General features: G+C 39.1%; 1 protein-coding gene across 3 annotated transcripts in view; it reads right to left on the bottom strand.

Moving 5' to 3' along the window:
* Nucleotides 1-18,898, bottom strand: part of ITCH (itchy E3 ubiquitin protein ligase) — a 130,567-nt gene that overhangs the window by 70,843 nt on the left and 40,826 nt on the right. For 2 of the 3 annotated variants that reach the window (XM_003932044.4, XM_010342686.3), the window contains one exon: nt 6,620-6,665. In XM_003932044.4, the coding sequence (XP_003932093.1) occupies nt 6,620-6,665 (46 nt within the window). The other variant, XM_074406416.1, reaches the window with a different exon arrangement.

Raw genomic sequence — 18,898 nt, 5'->3', positions numbered from 1 at the left:
TTTATTTTTTGCAGATACAGGGTTTATCCATACTGCCCAGGATGGCCTTGAGCTCCTAGGCTTAAGTGATCCGCCCACCTCAGCCTCCCAAAATGTTATGATTACAGACACGAGCCACCTGCCTGGATTTCTTATTTCTTTCGGACAGATTACAGAATAGAAGAGCCAAGTCAAATATTTTGAAGGCCAAAATACGGGTTGCTAAATTTTTTTTTGTAATAGTGTTTTTTGTTTGTTTGTTTCTAAGACAGATTCTTGCTCTGTCACCCAGCCTGGAATGCAGTGGCAATGATCTCAGTTCACTGCAACCTCTACCTCCCAGGTTCCAGCGGTTCTCCTGCCTCAGCCTTCCGCATAGCTGGAACTACAGGTTCAGGTCACCATTCCGGACTAATTTTTGTATTTTCAGTAGAGATGGGCTTTGCCATGTCACCCAAGCTGGTCTTGCACTCCTGGATTCAAGCAATCCTCCTGCCTTGGTCTCCCAAAGGTCTAGGATTACAGGATGAGCCACTGTGCCCGGGCCTAAAAAATAGTTTTAAAGGTAATAACTAATCTGTTCTCCCATCTGCTGGACACTTTCAAATATGTACCACAAAATAAAAATGTCCGTTTCACCAAAAAATTTTATAATCTTTGCTAATTTGGTAAGCAAAAATGTTAATGGTTTTTTAAACTGAAGATGAACAATATTTAATATAATTACAGGTCATTTGAGTTTCTTCTTTCATGAACCATATATATATATGAATATAAATATATGAAATACATTTATCTATTATAAAGGAATAGTTTTGCCTTTTTTTTTTTTTTTTTTTTTTTTTTTTTGAGACAACGAGTCTTGCTTTGTTGCCCAGGCTGGAGTACAGTGGTGTGATCTCAGCTCACTGAAACCTCTGCCTCCCAGGTTCAAGTGATTCTCCTGTCTCAGCCTCCCGAGTAACTGGGATTACGTGCCACCATGCCTGGCTAATTTTTTGTATATTTGGTAAAGGTGGGGTTTCACCATGTTGGCCAGGATGGTCTCGATCTCCTGACTTCATGACCCGCCCGCCTCAGCCTCCCAAAGTGCTAGGATTACAGGCGTAAGCCACTGTGCCCAGCCCTTAGTTTTGTCTTTTAAGAGATCTTTACAATCTGAGAATACTGAGCATGTCATATTGGTTAAATATTTCCTTTGCTTTTGATAATACATTTTTTAATTTGTAAGAGTTTTATATTTCTATATAAATTTATTCGGCAATGAATTAACTTATTTTCTTCTAAAGGTTTTAGTTTAATTTTTAAAAAATCAATTTAAAAGTCTGAATCTACTCTCATCTGGGGATAAGCTAAGACACTAACCTGCTTTTTCTTTTTCCAAACAGCCAGTTTTCCATAGCTTATTAATCTAAGACCTCATTCTCTTTTGCAGCATTTGATGGTATTAAATGTCCCATCTTTTTAAAAAAATTTTTCTGTTAATTTGTGACAGTGCTTTTGTAATCTTGTACTCCCACTTCCAATCATCCCTTTTTTAGTTGTCCTCTTCCTACCATCCACTAATATATGTCTCTATGGTTGTGTTCTTGTTCTCCTTTTCTTTCTAAACAGATTTTTCCCTAGGATCTCAAATTCCATGATTTCTAAGGTTAGCTCAGAGAATGATTCCCAAATCAACCTCTACTCTTTATCTCACTCTCGTCCTCTAGTATCTAATTATCAACTAAATGCAGGAGATCTAGAATAACTCTCCCACCTGAAGGCCCTCCTTTCCTTTTTTTTCTTTTCTTTTTTTTTTTTTTCTTTTAAGATAGAGTCTTGCTCTGTCACCCAGGCTGGAGTAGAATGGCGCAATCATAGTTCCCTTCAACTTGTGTAACAGCACAATCACAATTCACTTCAACTCTGGACTCAAGGGATTCTCTGGCCTTAGCCTCCCAGCTGGGACTATAGGAGCATGCCACCTTACCTGGCTAATTTTTTATTTTTTGTAGAAATGGTGTCTTGCTGTGTCGCTCAAGCTGTTCTCAAACTCCTGGGCTCAAGCAATCTTCCTTCTTGGGTCTCCCAAAAAGCACTGCGATTATAGGCATTAGCCACCGTGCCCTGCCAGGTCCTCCCTTCCTTCTAAACATTCCCTTCCTATGGTCTCCCCTCCCTCTTAGGTTTTGGTTCTATGAATGATACTGCCATCTTTCCCAGGCAATTTTACTTTTCTTCTCCCTGTGCCTCTTGACACTCAATATCTAAGGTCTGTTGATCCCACTTTCACCTTCTCCCTCTACTCTTCTACCACCACTGCCCCAGTTCTAGACTTTGTTACCTCTCAATAGATTACTGTAACAAATTTCCACATAGGACTTTCAACCTTCACTAACCACCATGTAATCTAAACTATATACCACTGACAAAATATTTTTTCCTAAAGAGCTGTGATCATACAATCTCCTGTTCAAATATTTTAAAAGACATTCCTTTCCATAAAAATTTTTTTTAAAAATCTGTTAAGTTTTTACTTGCAAACCTCCATCTGATCCCAACCTACCTAATAATAAAAATAACGTTTAGTCATGGCTAAGCACTTACTTGTACATCATCCCAACTTCAGGTGGCAGTAAAGCATGATAATAATGAGCTCAGGCTCTGAAGGTAAGGCAGTTCCAAGTTCAACTGTGCCACTTACGCTATTAACTCAAGCAAGTTCCTTTCCCTTTCTAAGCCTGTTTTCTTATCACCTATAAAAATGAGACAATACTACCTAACTCATATAAATGTTTACGGACTAACTAAAAGAACAAGAAACACGTTCAGCATAGTGTCTATCAGATAAAATAAATATAAATAGACTGATTCTACTCTCAACTCACAATCTGTCATTTCTCCCTTTCAACCTGAGATAAGGAAACTGCTTCAGGCCCGGAGTTTGAGACCAGCCTATGAAATAGAGCAAAAGCCTGTCTTTACAACAATAAATTTAAAAATATATAAAAAATAAGACACATGTAACAATAAAATCTTGAACGTCAGGCAGCAATCATCTTGGTATTTCATTTAAAAAATGCAAACAAAAGACAACATTGAGAAATATAAACTATCCAGACATGTTGTGGTGATATAGCGTGATACAGACCATGTTTGAATTAAGATAAAAAGGTAAAATCACCTAAGGCTATTAGTAAACTTCCTAAATGATAACTATGGGGATGGAGGGAAAGATGTGAAGCCTGTCCATTAGATATATACTGCCCTGGCTTTTAGTTTTATAGTCATGAAATCTGCAAACAAAACCAAAGGAGAAAAGGCAGTCACAGCTATGACTACTACACACTATTGTGTAGTAACATTTAAACAGCATTTGACAGTTTACAAAATGCTTTTCAAACCCATCATTTCAGAGGTCTGTGTGCTCTGGAATAAAAGCTGATCCACAGGAACTTATGCTTAACATAAAAGACATACTCAAAGATTCATCAGGCAGTCTCAGAAACCTAGAAGACATTCCCAAATTATTTATGACAGTGATTCACTTAGGAAGATAAAAAGCATTGACTAAATAGCATTAAGTAGGGAATCTAGCAATGGCTTTATAAAATATTTAAAGATGTCCAGAGTACAAATGGTTTGATGAAAATATTGTAAGAAAGAGACTTGCAGAGGCCAGGCCCAGTGGCTCACACCTGTAATCCCAGCACTTTGGGAGGCCAAGGTGGGCAGATCATCTGAGTTCAGGAGTTTGAGACCAGCCTGATGAACATGGAGAAAACCTGTCTCTAATAAAACTACAAAACTTAGCTGGGCATGGGGGCACATGCCTGTAAACCCAGCTACTCAGGAGGCTGAGGCAGAAGAATCGCTTAAACCCAGGGGGTGGAGGTTGCAGCGAGCTGAGATCATGCCATTGCACTCCAGCCTGGGCAAGAAGAGGGAAACTCCATCTCAAAAAAACAAAAACAAAAGAGACTTGCAGAAAGTAAACAAGCAACAACAGACTGGCATAAAAGAACCTTTGAATCACCATATAAAATTCTTTCACATACCCCACCCCCTACTTTTTTTTGAGATGGAGTCTCACTCTGTCGCCCAGGCTGGAGTGCAGTGGCACGTTCTTGGCTCCCTGCAGTCTCCGCCTCCAGGGTTCAAGTGATTCTTCTGCCTCAGCCTGCCCAGGGGCTGGGACTACAAGTGTGTAACACCATCCCTGGCTAATTTTTATATTTTTAATAGAGACAGGGTTTCACTATATTGGCCAGGCTGCTCTTGAACTCCTGACCTCATGATCCAACTGTCTCGGCCTCCCAAAGTGCTGGAATTACAGGCGTGAGCCACTGCGCCCGGCCCACATGCCCCCTTATTAATGCAAAAATAGAGGTTTATTGTGCAAAAGAAGAGGTAAATGCCCAAAGCAAACTGAAATACTAAAACATTTTATGGAGGAAGTTTCAGGAATTCAAGAAATTTTCTATTAAGTATACCAATACTAAAAAGAGGCATAAGAGGCATAATATTAGACTTCAGTCTACAGATATTTATGTAATTTTTTAAAACCTGTCCTATTGCTTTTTTTTTTTTGAGACAAGGTCTAACTGTCACCACTGTGAGTACAGTGGCATGATCTCAGCTCACTGAACTCCCCAACTCAAGTGATACTCCCACTTTGGGCCCCCTACCCAATCCCACAGCTGGGACTACAGGCACGTGCCACCAGGCCCAACTATTGTTTTTTATTTAAAAATTTTTTTTTTATTTTCTGTAGAGATGAGGTCTCACTAAACTGCCAAGGCTGGTTTCAAACTCCTAGGCTCAAGTGATCCTCCTGCCTTAGCCTCCCAAAGTGCTGGGATTACAAGTGCGAGCTACCACACCCAGCCTGATTGCTTTTTAATCACAGTGAAGAATAAAAAATTTCTAGATAAGATGTTACTGCCATTTAACATTCTACCTCTTGTGAGATTAGTATAGATGATTCTTTGTCATAAGTATGACTCTTTGAAGGTAGGTATCTATTAGGTAAGACACAACTGCTTTATAAACTTCGATTTTCCTAAAGATCTTGATGAGTTATCTTCAATTTTTCATTATAAAAACTTCCACCAGGCATGGTGGCTCACACCTGTAATCTCAGCACTTTGGGAGGCCGAGGCGGGTGGATCATGAGGTCAAGAGTTCAAGAGCAGCCTGGCCAACATGGTAAAACCCCATGTCTACTCTAAAAACAGAAAAATTAGCTGGGCGAAATGGCGGGCACCTATAATACCAGCTACTCAAGAGGTTAAGGCAAGAGAATTGCTTGACCTGGAAGGCAGAGGGTCCAGTAAGCTGAGACCACACCACTGCACTCCAGCCTGGGAGACAGAGCAAGACTGTCTCTCAAAAAAAAAAAACAAAAAACAAAACAAAACAAAAAAACAAAAAACCTTCCATATATTGGCCAGGTGTGATGGTTCATGCCTATAATTCCAGCACTCTGGGAGGCCGAGGTGGGCAGATCCCCTTAGGTCAGGAGTTGCAGACCAGCCTGGCCAATATGGTGAAACCCCCATCTCTATTAAAAATAGAAATAACCAAGCATGGTTGTATGTGCCTGTAGTCCCAGCTACTCAGGAGGCTTGAGGCAGGAAAATCACCTGAAACCGGCTGATAGAGGTTGCAGTGAGCGGACATGGCACCACTGCATTCCAGCCTGGGTAACAGAGCGAGTCTCTGTCTAAAACAACAACAACAAAAACAAAGCTCATATATCATAAATGCAGATGGACGAGGGCAATAAACTGCTATGTACCTACCAGCACAACTTCAATAACTGTCAGTATTTTGTTCTACTTGCTTCACCTATCCTCCTCTGCAGCATCTGACACTGTAATATCCCATCCTTGTGGATAGTTTTCCCCTACAGTCTGTGACATTACTTTTCTCATTCTTCTCCCCTTCTGACTACATTTCCTGTGGTTCATCATCTTCTTCCTACTCACTGCTTATGCAATTTGAGAAAAACAAAGAATCAAACGGAATTTTATAATCACTGCACTCTGTGGTTAAGACATGACACTTTTTGCTTTAAGAGCAGAAACATCTCCTTTCCTATTTTATCTGCTATTACCAGCTTCCAGGATAACCAATAAGCAGTCTAAGTTAATTAACATAGCCCAAGGCTTTCAACACATTTTAGGTCCAATCTTGAAGGCAGATGGGCACATGAAAGTGCTAAACCTAGGCTAATGGCAAACAGCTGATATAAAGCTCTGCCCCTTCTAATGAAGGCCTAGATGATACAATAGCTAGTGGTGACCTTCACGTATGTGTAAAGCTCCTATCTCAGCTATCCTGGAAAAGAAACTTAACAGCCAGTGATGGCTTTGGGATTTAGAATGCCCTCCCTCTGAAAAAGTGCCAGTATATTTATTTTCTACAAGCTGAAGAAGTATCAACAATGTGGTTATCCCTAGCCTACTCCAGATAGCTGTAATCCAATAAACTAAGAATCTTCAATCTTTCACAAATGTTTCCCTCTTACCTTGAGTTTTGAATTCTTTCTGACTCATTTATTCTTACACCATGAACTTGAAGTTTACATGAAAATGAGTATTTAGGAAATCTTCTAACTTTCTGCATTCTGTGGAAGCAATCAATGAATGCTTACCTTGTTTCATCCTTGCATCTGGAGCCATCATCATTCTGAGAAGCACCTTTAACATCGAAGTTTAAACAGAAAATGAGTTTCCAGAGAGTAGTTTTCATGTTTTTTTCTAAACATGCCATGTATGCAAAGCCTTTTATTAAATCTTTGTAATAAGGAACTTATTATACCTTAAATTCCAACATGACTTTAAAAGGAAAATGTGATGTTCATAACTGCAAGAAAAAGTCTACCAAAATTTTGTGCTAATGCTTATAATTATGGATAAGGGATGTTAATTACTAAAGGTATATTATTCATGCACTACTACCCCTGCCTTTTAAAAAAATATGTCTAACTCTAATTCAGTCCTTGTGTTTTAACCACCTTTGTATCCAAAATACCTCATAAAAAAGTGCTGATCACCAGCAGAATGATAAAATCGATTCCAGAAATAGAAAAACCCATAACGCCTTTCTTCTACAGGGGCCTGGGAAACAGCTTAAAAAACAGGAAAGCCACAAATGAGAATCCAAGTGGCCAAAAATTAATGTCACAGTGTTCATATTTTCTTACTTGATTGATGAAAAATCAATATATACTTAGAATTCAGTCAAAATCTTTTTACTATAGAAGTACTGGAGAGGCCAGGCACCGTAGTTCACACCTGTAATCCCAGCATTTTGGGAGGCCAAGGTGGGCAGATCACCTCAGGTCAGGAGTTGGAGACCAACATGGTGAAACCCCATCTCTACTAAAAATACAAAAGTTATCCTGGACTGGTGGCAGGTACCTCCAATCCTAGCTACTTGGAAGGCTGAGGCAGGAGAATCACTTGAACTCAGGGGGTGGAGGTTACAGTGAGCTGAGACCACGCCATTACACTCCAGCCTGGGCGACAAGAGCGAAACTCCATTTCAAAAAGTGTTGGAGGGAGGCTGCTAAAGCTAGGTACATTTAAAGAAGCAAAAAACAAATGGTAGACAGGGAAAGAGAAAGAAAAACCATCAAATGCAGAAACAAGAACTCAAATTCAACCATCTAGGTTAATTTAGTAAAGGAACAATAGTCCCTGGATAGCATCACAGTTTCAAACAATGAAATTATTACCATATTACAATGAAGCATAATTGGTGGATTAATTCATTTTTAAAATGCTGAGTCACCACTAGACTATATCATACTTAGCAAAGTTGGTAAATGTCTCATGCAATCTAGAAATAAACATTTTTAAAATAGTATGTGAACAAATAAAATGTTGTCTACACAACAGAATTATTACTATTTGGTCATAAAAGAGAACAAACCAATGAAACACACCATGTGGTGGATGAGCCTCAAAAACATGCTAAGTGAAACTAGCCAGACCAAAAAAACCCACTTATTTTATGATTCCATTTATACAAAATGTCCATAAAAAGGCAACTTTTTAGAGATAAAAAATAGAGACAGGGTGTGGTTCCTCACACCTGTAATCCCAGCATTTTGGGAGGCCAAGGTGGGTGGACTGCCGGAGGTCAGGAGTTCAAGACCAGACTGGCCAACATAGAGAAACACTGCCTCTACTGAAAATACAAAACTTAACTAGGCATGGTGGTGGGCGCCTGTAGCCAACTACTTGGAAGGCTGAGGCAGGAGAATCGCTTGAACCCGGGAGGCAGAGGTTGCAGTATGCAGAGTGTCACCACTGCCTTCCAACCTGAGTAACAGCGAGACTCCATCTCAGAAAAGAAAAAAAAAGATTAGTGATTACCTGGGCTGATGGTGAGAAGAGAAGCTCCTGTAAACTGGCAAGAGGGATTTTACTGAGGGGGTAAAAATGTTCTAAACCTGAATACACAGTGATAGTTGAATCCCTCACTTAAGTTACTAAAATGCATTAAGTTGTACACTTGAAATGGGTAAATTTTATGTTGCATAAAATACAATAAAGATGTTAACGTGGTTAAAAAAATGGTACAATGAAATACATTTTGGCTATAAAGGGTAAATTTCAATTTAAGAATGTTTTAATATGGAATATATTCCCCTAAAATGGCTTATGAATGGGACATAAATGAAATCAGAAAACCACAACAAAATATCTAGCATAAGTTACTAAAATCTGTAAAGTAGTTTGGAATAATCCATTTAAATCCATTTAAACCATTTGGAATAATCCATTTAAATCTATCATTACATGCTACTTCTAAACTTTCTCACTACAGTGAAAAAGAACAGTATTTTAAACACATGAGTTCTGAGGCCAGACTGCCTAGGTTTGTATTGTGGTACTATCATGTACTTTGTGACCTTACAAAAGTATACTTGACTTCCTATACCTTTTCCTTCACGTATAAAATGTGGATGACACCTAAGTCATCAGAGTACTCATAAGAATTAAACATGTAAACATTTACCACTGTGCTAGCACATATAAGCAGTCCATAAATAGTAACTATTATTTCTAAAAATTTACATCTCATTAGTAAAGTCTAAACAATGGCCATTTGTGTTCAATCTTTTTTTTTTTTTTTTTTTTTTTTTTTTTACAAAGGGTCTCACTCCATTGTGCAGGCTGGAATATAGTGGCATGATCATAACTCACTACAGCCCCAACCTCCCAGGCTCAAGCAATCTTCCCACCTCAGCCTCACAAAGTGGGAGGATGCATGGGTGAATGCCACCACAAACCCAGCTATACATATATACATATTTTTATCAATTTCTTATTTTATTTTATTTTATTTTGAGACAGAGTCTTGCTCTATCACCCAGGCTGGAGTGCAGTGGCACTATCTCGGCTCACTGCAACCTCCGCCTCCTGAGTTCAAGCAATTCTCCTGCCTCAGCCTCCTGAGTAGCTGGAACTCAAGCAGGTGCCACCATGCCCAGATAATTTTTTGCATTTTTAGTAGAGACGGGTTTTCACCATGTTAGCCAGGATGGTCTCGCTCTCCTGACGTCGTGATCCGCCCATCTTGGCCTCCCAAAATGCTGGGATTACAGGCATGAGCCACTGCACCTGACCATTTTTTAATTTTGTTGAATACACAAGTTCTTACCATGTTGTCCAGGCTAGTCTCAAACTCCTGGATTCAAGTGATTCTCCCACCTTAGCCTCCCAAAGTGCTGGGATTACAAGTGTGAGAGACCATACCTGGAATATTCGCTCTTTTATTTCACTCCAATATAAAGTGAAACCCTATGAAATTTATGGCATGAATTATTTAGATCTTATCCTCTGCTTATAACCAGAGGATAGTTAACAACAATAAAAATCTAAGACTTATACAATGAATGTCCAAGAAGAGAACAATGGTTGTTCTTTTTTTTTTGAGACGGAGTTTCGCTCTTGTTACCCAGGCTGGAGTGCAATGGCACGATCTTGGCTCACCGCAACCTCCGCCTCCTGGGTTCAGGCAATTCTCCTGCCTCAGCCTCCTGAGTAGCTGGGATTACAGGCACGTGCCACCATGCCCAGCTAATTTTTTTGTATATTTAGTAGAGACGGGGTTTCACCATGTTGACCAGGATGGTCTCGATCTCTTGACCTCGTGATCCAACCGCCTCGGCCTCCCAAAGTGCTGGGATTACAGGCTTGAGCCACCGCGCCCAGCTGGTTGTTCTTAATTATTGCTTTTTACAAATGTATTGCCCTTTAAAAGTATTCTCAATCCAAACCTCCTCAAGAAAACTTGTCAGATTGCTAAATGCACATGTTTTACCTAAAAGAAACTTTGGAAGATCTACAAAGATCTCTTCTACTCAGTGAACAAGTCAAAATGACATGCCCTCCCACCACAAAATAACTAGCTCCTAGACAAAGCAGTTTAACATATCATTCCTATTTCTTGGGTGTCTAGCAATCTCAAACAAAAAAGTTAACTAAAGCCAGGTGTAGTGGTGAGCACCTGAAGTCCCAGCTACTCAGAAACCTGAGGCAGGAGGACCACTTGAGGCCAGGAGTTCAAAGGTACAATGTGATATGATGGCTCCTATGAATAGCCACTGAGCTCTAGCCTGGGCAACACAGCAAGATCCTGTCTCAAAAAGAAAAAGGAAAAAAAAAAAAATGAATGGACACAAGTATGCAGTAAGCAAATGTGAAAAACTGGGTTACTTAGAGGGCCATTTTCAATCCTGAGATGGATTAGAAAGCCTTGGGCTAGCCACAAACCTGGGGTGCTGAACCAGAGCCTGCCACATTAGGCTGGCAAGGGTCTGATCCATTCCAGAAATACGCATGTAGGAAAGGAGGTGTGGTACACCTTGGCAACTACCAGAAGCAAAAGAAATTTATGTAATACAACTTGGCAACTAGAAGCAAAAGAAATTTTCTCTGAGGCAAAGAATCCCCAGTTTAGGCCCTTAAGGTTCCAACAGACTAAGATCAAATGTAAACTTGCAATGGAAGAACAAATGCAAATGAAAACAAACTTCAATGAGGAAGAGACAAAAAAGCCATTTATATTCCCAAGGATTTCAGACACTGGAATTACCAAATGCAGAAAGTTAAAAAAAATAAAAATAAAAATAAAAATAAAATCCTATGTATCAAAAGAAAATTACAAGGAAGAAATGAGAAACTACTATTCTACTCCTAGGCATATATCCAAAGGAAATGAAAACATATTTCTACACAGAGCCTTGTACACAAATGCTTATAGCAGCATTATTTATGATTCACAAAAGCCAAATGGAAATAAGCCAAATGTCTATCAATGGATGAATGGATAAACAAATTATGGCACATGTACACACAGTAGAATTATTATACAGCCATAAGAAGAAAGGACTGATACATTCTACAACTTGGATGAACCTCAAAGTCATTATGCTAAGTAAAGAATTCAGGCACAAAGAGTCACATGATTCCTTCTATATGATATATCCTGAATAGGTAAATCCATATAGACAGAAAGCAGATTAGTAGTTATCAGGAGTTAGGAGAAGGAAAAATTGAGTTTTTTCCTGAGGTGACAAGAAAGATCTGAAACTAGAGAGAGATGGTGGATGTACGTCATTGTTAACTGTAGGCTATATAAATTTCATCTCAGTTTTAAAAAATCCTAACAAATAGTGAGCATATTTGAAGCAGCAATAAATATTGTAAGACTGAAGAGCACATACCTCATCAATTCTACTCTCAAGCATACACCCTACATAAAACGTTAAATCTGTTTACTAATAAACATATGCAAAAGCGTTCAATGTATCACCATTCATAATGGCAAAAAATAAAAAATAAAAAGCTAAGCAAATGTCCTTTGATATAAAAATCTTAAAATCCTGGAACAGTCACCCAAAAGATTACTACAGATACAATATTATGACTAAATCTTAAAAGGTAACACTGAAAATTAGCTGGGCGTGGTGGCGGGCACCTGTAATCTCAGCTACTCGGGAGGCTGAGGCAGGAGAAAAACTTAAACCCGAGGGGCGGAGGTTGCAGTGAGCCGAGATTGCAGCACTACACTCCAGCCCGGGAGATAATACAAGACTACATCTCAAAAAAAAAAAAAAAAAAAAAAAAAGGCAACACTGATATTTTCATACAGCTCAAGAGAAATGTACAAATAGCATAATGCTTATATATCACACACAGGATAAAATCTTTAAGGACCACAGAAACAATAAATTCAAAGTTCAGAAAAGTGATAATCTCTAAAGAAAAGAAAAAAAAAAGGAATAATATAAGAAGAAAAATACAGGTGGATGCAATGATATTGTTAATATTCTAATTCTTAAGCTGTATGATAGTTTCAGAGATACTCATTTTATTATGCTGGTTTCTGTCTTACACATATTAAATATGAGAATATATACCAAAGTGCTTTGTAAATTGTAAAAATAAATGAAGAATACAGTAGTCTTCACTGAAATTCACAATGACCATATCATAGCCTCAATACTTCAATTTTTAAAGTAGCTCTCATAAAGTAAGACAAAAACATACATGTTGAAAGGAGTTTACTACCTTTTGTGGGGAAGTAAATTATTTTATATTTTGAGCATACATAGACATATGTTCAAATGTAAGTCAAATTTTTAAAACTAGCATCACAGCAAAGTTTATCTCTATAAAATAGTTGGTACCCAGACCAGTTGAGATCTAGTAACTTCAAATAACATTTGGTAAAGCAAAAAATGTAGGCTAGCTTAGAATTTATTATTTTGGTAAAAAACATTATCAATATATTCACATATGAAAATGGTTATTTATCCTAACAGTAAGTGGAACTACAAAAACTAGAGCCTAACAAAGCATCAAAATTTAAAAGGAATGGAACATACACAATAAGAACCAGAAGTCACATATTCCAAAAACTATTCCTAAATTAACTTAAAACACATCCAGAGTATACATGGTAAAGAGTAAAGATCTTTACAAGACTATGTTCCTGTTTTATAATTACGAAGTTAAAAGCGGCTGGGAGTGGTGGCTGATGCCTATAATCCCAGCACTTTGGGAGGCTGAAGCAGGAGGATCACTTGAGCTCGAGAGTTTGAGACCACCCTGGACAATGGGGTGAGAACCTGTCTCAACAAAAAATACAAAAATTAGCTGGGTGTGGTTGAGTGCACCTGCAGTCCTAGCTACTGGGGAGGCTGGGTGGAAGGATCACTTGAGCCCAGGAGGCAGAGGCAGCTGTGAGCCAAGATCACGCCACTAACCTCCAGCCTTTGCAAATGAGCAAGACCCTGTCTTTAAAAAAAAAAAAAGTTAAAAGTAAAATGCATTTTTCTTTCTCTTTAGGAAAACTAATGTCTTTAACAATAATACTTTTCTGTGTTTCTTGTTAGATGTCAAATATGGGAAGACAGATAGTAATCAAGTCACCAAAAAAACCATCTCACAAAAAGAAAAAAGAAGATAAACAAGAAGCTCTGGCAGATATGAACTGCCCACACCCCATTTGTTAGTTTAGATCTGTGTGTTATAAAAATAAGTCAATCTTAAAAAAAAAAAAAAAAGTCAGGCTGGGTGCAGTGGCTCGTACCTGTAATCCCAGCCCTTTGGGAGGCCAAGGTAGGCAGATCACCTGAGGTCAAGAGTTCGAGATCAGCCTGGCAAATTTGGTAAAACCCCATCTCTACTAAAAATACAAAAATTAGCCAGGCATGGTGGCAGGCACTTGTAATCCCAGCTACTTGGAAGGCTGAGGCAGGAGAATCACTTGAACCAGGAAGGTGGAGACTGCAGTGAGCCGAGATTGAACTGCTGCACTCCAGCCAGGGCAACAGGAGTGATACTCGATCTCAAAAAAAAAAAAAAAAAAACAGTCTGCCTAAATAGCAAATTAAAGACCTCTTTCTAGAGACCCATGAAAGCAGATTAACACTGTACTTCATTGAAGGAAAACACAACAAACTATATTTTTAAAAAATTACAACTGAGACTCTTAGCAAGGTATTAAACTGGTTGAAAGTAGGGGAATATAAAGCTAGCTAGTTTTTAAAATAAAACTTAAAGACCAGAAAAAACAAGTATATTTTGTTTCACTTGGAAAAAGTTTATTTACATAACCGCCATTTTTAGAAAATTTATCCACCAAGAAGAACCAAAAATGTGCCTGTAAGTACAGTAGACCTCCCCTTATCTATTAGTTTTAATTACCCACAGTCAACTGTGGTCCAAAAGTAGGTGAATACAATGAGGTATTTTTCCTCCCAAAGCTCTAAACAAAGCTAAAACATGAGGTATTTTTGGAGTGAAACTGAAATTGAGAGATGACATTCCTATAACTTTTATTACAGTATACTATTATAACGGTTTTCTTTTCTTTTTTGAGATGGAGTCTTGCTCTGTCACCCAGGCTGGAGTGCAGTGGCACGATCTCAGCTCACTGCAATCTCTACCTCCTGGGTGAAATTAATTCTCTTGCCTCAACCTCCCAAGTAGCTGAGATTACAGGCGCCCACTGCCACGCTCAGCTAATTTTTGTATTTTTAGTAGAAATGGAGTTTCACCATGTTGGCCAGGCTGGTCTCAAACTCCTGACCTCATGATCAGCCCGCCTAGGATTCCCAAAGTGCTGGGATTACAGGCATGAGCCACCGTGCCTGCCTTACTTTCTTATTATTGTGGTTAAACTCTTACTGTGCCTAACTCGACAAATTAAATTTTATCACAGTTATGTATATAATGGAAAAAAACATGCCTATACAAGTTTATATAGGGTTCAGTACTATCTACAGTTTCAGGTATACACTGGGAGGTCCTGGAACATATTCCCTATGACTGGGGGAAAGGACTACTACACCAAAAGAGATAAGGTGATCTCATTAAGAAAATCTAATTGGGGCCGGGCGTGGTGGCTCAAGCCTGTAATCCCAGCACTTTGGGAGGCCGAGACGGGTGGATCACGAGGTCAAGAGATCGAGACCATCCTGGTCAACATGGTGAAACCCCATCTCTACTAAAAATACAAAAAAATCAGCTGGGCATGGTGGCACGTGCCTGTAATCCCAGCTACTCAGGAGGCTGAGGCAGGAGAATTGCCTGAACCCAGGAGGCGGAGGTTGCGGTGAGCCAAGATCGCGCCATTGCACTCCAGCCTGGGTAACAAGAGCGAAACTCCGTCTCAAAAAAAAAAAAAAAAAAAAAAAGAACAAAGAAAATCTAATCTTCATAGTAAAGACATCTCATTTTATTAAGCTTCACTTTATTGCACTTCACAGATGATGTGTTTTTTACAAAATGAAGGTTTGTCACAACCCTGAATTGAACAAATCTACCAGCACAATTTTCCCAACAGCAAGTGCTTGATCATATCTGTCACATGTTGGTAGTTCCAGCAATGTTTCACACTTTTCATTACTGTTATATCTGTTATGGTGATCTACAATTAGTCATTGTTGAAGTTACTATCATAATTGTTTAGGGGTGCCATGACCACACCTATATAAAATGGCAAACAGATGTTGTATGTGTTCTGACTGCTCTATCAATCAGGCATCAGTCTTCCTCTCTCTCCTCCTTAGGTTTCCCTATTCTCTGAAACACAATATTGAAATTAGGCCAATTAATAACCCTACAATGGCCTCTAAGTGTTCAAGAGGCACATGCCACCACACCCAGCTAATTTTTGTATTTTTAGTAGAGCCGGGGTTTCACCATGTTGGCCAGGCTGGTCTCGAACACCTGACCTCAGGTGATCTGCCTACTTCAGTCTCCCTAAAGTGCTGGGATTAAAGGCTTGAGCCACTGCGCCCAGTCAAGAACAAATTTCTTTTCTTTTTTTTTTTTGAGACGGAGTCTCACTCTGTCACCGAGGCTGGAGTACAATGGCACGATCTCGGCTCACTGCAGCCTCTGCCTCCCAGGTTCAAGCGATTCTCTTGCCTCATCCTCCTGAGTAGCTGGGATTACAGGCACATGCCACTGCGCCCAGCTAATTTTTGTATTTTTAGTAGAGACAAAGTTTCAACATCTTGGCCAGGCTGGTCTTGAACTCCTGACCCCGTGATCCACTGGCCTCGGTCTCCCAAAGTGCTGGGATTACAGGTGTGAGCCACTGAGCCCAGCCCAAGAACAGATTTCTTGTGAGAACTATCCTGTATGTTCTTTAACAAAAAACATAAATGAACATGGTTAGGAAAAAAAAAATCTTAAAATCTATAATATTAGAAAAAATTAAATTAGACTATAAAAGCAATTTTCTCCCTAGTTCTTACCCAACAATCAATACCCAGGTGCCACAAATTCAATTTCAGTACTAAACTCTAATTTTTATTTCTGGTATACAGTCAAAAAGTACAGAAATGGGCCAGGCACGGTGGCTCATGCCTGAAATCTCAACACTTTGATAGGCCAAGGTGGGCAGATCATGACGTCAGGAGATCCAGACCATCGTGGCTAAAACAGTGAAACCCCATCTCTACTAAAAATGCAAAAATTAATTGGGCGTGGTGGCACACACACCTGTAGTCCCAGCTACTCGGCAGGCTGAGAGGCAGGAGAATGGCTTGAACCTAGGAGGCAGAGGTTGCAGTGAGCCAAGACTGCACCACTGCACTCCAGCTTGGGCGACAGAGTAAGACTCTGTCTCAACAAAAAAAAATAAGAAAGTACAGAAATGAAGCCAATCAATCAAAGGACACGTACAGTTCCTACCACACATGAGCTGAATTGAGTTCTGTTTGTTTACAATTCATAATTTGATTTAAAGTTCCTAGGGTTTTACATGTGAAACCAATAGTATTTTGCAAAGAAATGGCAATGTCGACAAATTAACTGTGTTTCAATCTTCACTGTGTCATACTAATTTGTGTGGTATTGGAAATGCTATTTAAACGCTCAGAGCTTTACTTCCCTTATCTGCAAAATGCAGGTAATGCTTTACAAAGTTGTGATGGTTAAAGGAGAATATATGTAAAACACCAACACAGTGCTTGGTACATGGTAAGCATTCAACAAATAACAGCTACTGTATCCGGCAATGCCAAACCTAAAATCCACTGTGACTTCGTAGTTAAAATATCTCTTTACCTCACAGAATCAATAAATTCTCACTGGTCAATTATTTTCTTACTTGAACAGAAAACTGTTGACATAGAAAGAAATGCTTATTTCTGTAGGAAATAAACACTAAAGTCGTAAGTATACATATGCAGCTTAGATCCTATTCTTAAATATGAAGACTGATAAGCTTTACTTTGGTTAATTATTAAATATCTTACATTAGTAGTAGTTTCAACTTCTTGGGTGGAAACTTAGGACACTATAAATACTGAGTTTTAGGACAGTTTAATAATGTAACTTGTACTTTATCTTAAAGACTTCCAATTCATATATAGAAAAATGTGACTATTATAGAGTTCTCATGAACAATAATGAAAGTGTCAACTCCAAATCAGTATAACCATTTCAGAAATAAATTTCTTTCCATCCTCACTAGCCCCAAAGAACTAATCTGGAAGACATGCTAGGTCCTGCCACTTTATTTTTTGTTGAGACAAGGTCTCACTCTATCACCCAGGCTGCAGTGCAGTGGCATGATCTTGGCTCACCACAACCTCCGACTCCTGGGTTCAAACCCTCCCACCTTGGCCTCCCAAGTACCTGGACTAGACATGTGCCACACACATGGCAAATCTTTGTATCTTCTGCAGAGACAGAGTTTTGTCATGTTGCCTAGGGCAGTCTCAAACTCCTGGGCTCAAGCAACCCTCCTGCCTCAGCCTCCCAAAGTGCTGGGATCAAGGGGTGTGAGCCACTGCGCCCAGTCTGTCCTGCCATTTTTAAGTCAAGAGGAAGTAGGAAGTCGTCCAACAAGGTAGGAAAAAAAGAATAGCACCTGACAACTGCAAAATGTTTCATAATGCAGTTTCTAAGTAAACCAAAAGATCTTTGTCAAACTCATCAAGAAATACATTAATCTGCTCTTTCATTGTCTTCAGGCCTCTGAAATCTGTTTCAAGTGAAAATACACTTAGCACATTAGGAAGTGATGGAAGTATCTGATGGGAAAACAGTGGGAAGAAGTTTTATTAAATATGCTAGCTGTCCAGCCACTAACTCAGATGCCACCACAGAAACTTCTTTTAATCATAGCTCATGTTTATTTTCCTTTAACACACATCAGTAAATCAGAGATTGTAAGATTTACTAGCACACATATAATGAATTAGTATTGTCAGAAGATATCTCTGTAAGTGTAGCCTACAGAAATAGAAGGGGAATGGTAAATGGATTTCAGCTTATAATGGCTGCAGTGCAATGGCACAATCTCTGCTCACTGTAATCTCCGCCTCTTAGGTTCAAGAGATTCTCCTGCCTCAGCCTCCCGAGTAGCTGGGATTATAGACCCCCATCATCACACCCGGCTAATTTTTTTGTAATTTTAGTAGAAACGGGTGTCACCATGTTGGGCAGGTGAGTCATATTTAAACTCAATCACATGCTGCTACATACCATAAATTCTGTCTACCATTGGCACAGGAGGGGGTGTGTCATCTAACCCATATTAACTGCCATAGTTGGCCTACAGAATAAATACTATATAAATCAACTAATTACTCATGGGGCCAACTGTGCTTCAACATCTATTTGGCTAATTTTTCAACTTACATAAAAATATACATGCTTTTATTCACAGAAACAACACACCTAAGAAAATGTTTAAAGTGATCAAGTTCTATTTTTAAGAAAGAAAAAAACAATTTCTTTCTTTTTCTTTTCTTTCTTTCTTTCAAAGAAACAAGGTCTCACTCTGTCACCCAGGCTGGACTGCAATGGCACTGATTATGGCTCAAAGCAGCCTCAACCTCCAAGCTCAAGCAATCCTCCTGTGTCAGCCTCCCAAAGTGCTGGGATTA

This window comes from Saimiri boliviensis, chromosome 9, assembly GCF_048565385.1.
Source record: "Saimiri boliviensis isolate mSaiBol1 chromosome 9, mSaiBol1.pri, whole genome shotgun sequence".
In the NCBI taxonomy this organism is placed as follows: domain Eukaryota; kingdom Metazoa; phylum Chordata; class Mammalia; order Primates; family Cebidae; genus Saimiri; species Saimiri boliviensis.
Note: the sequence above shows the minus strand (reverse complement) of the source record. Positions and strands in the feature narration are given on the sequence as shown.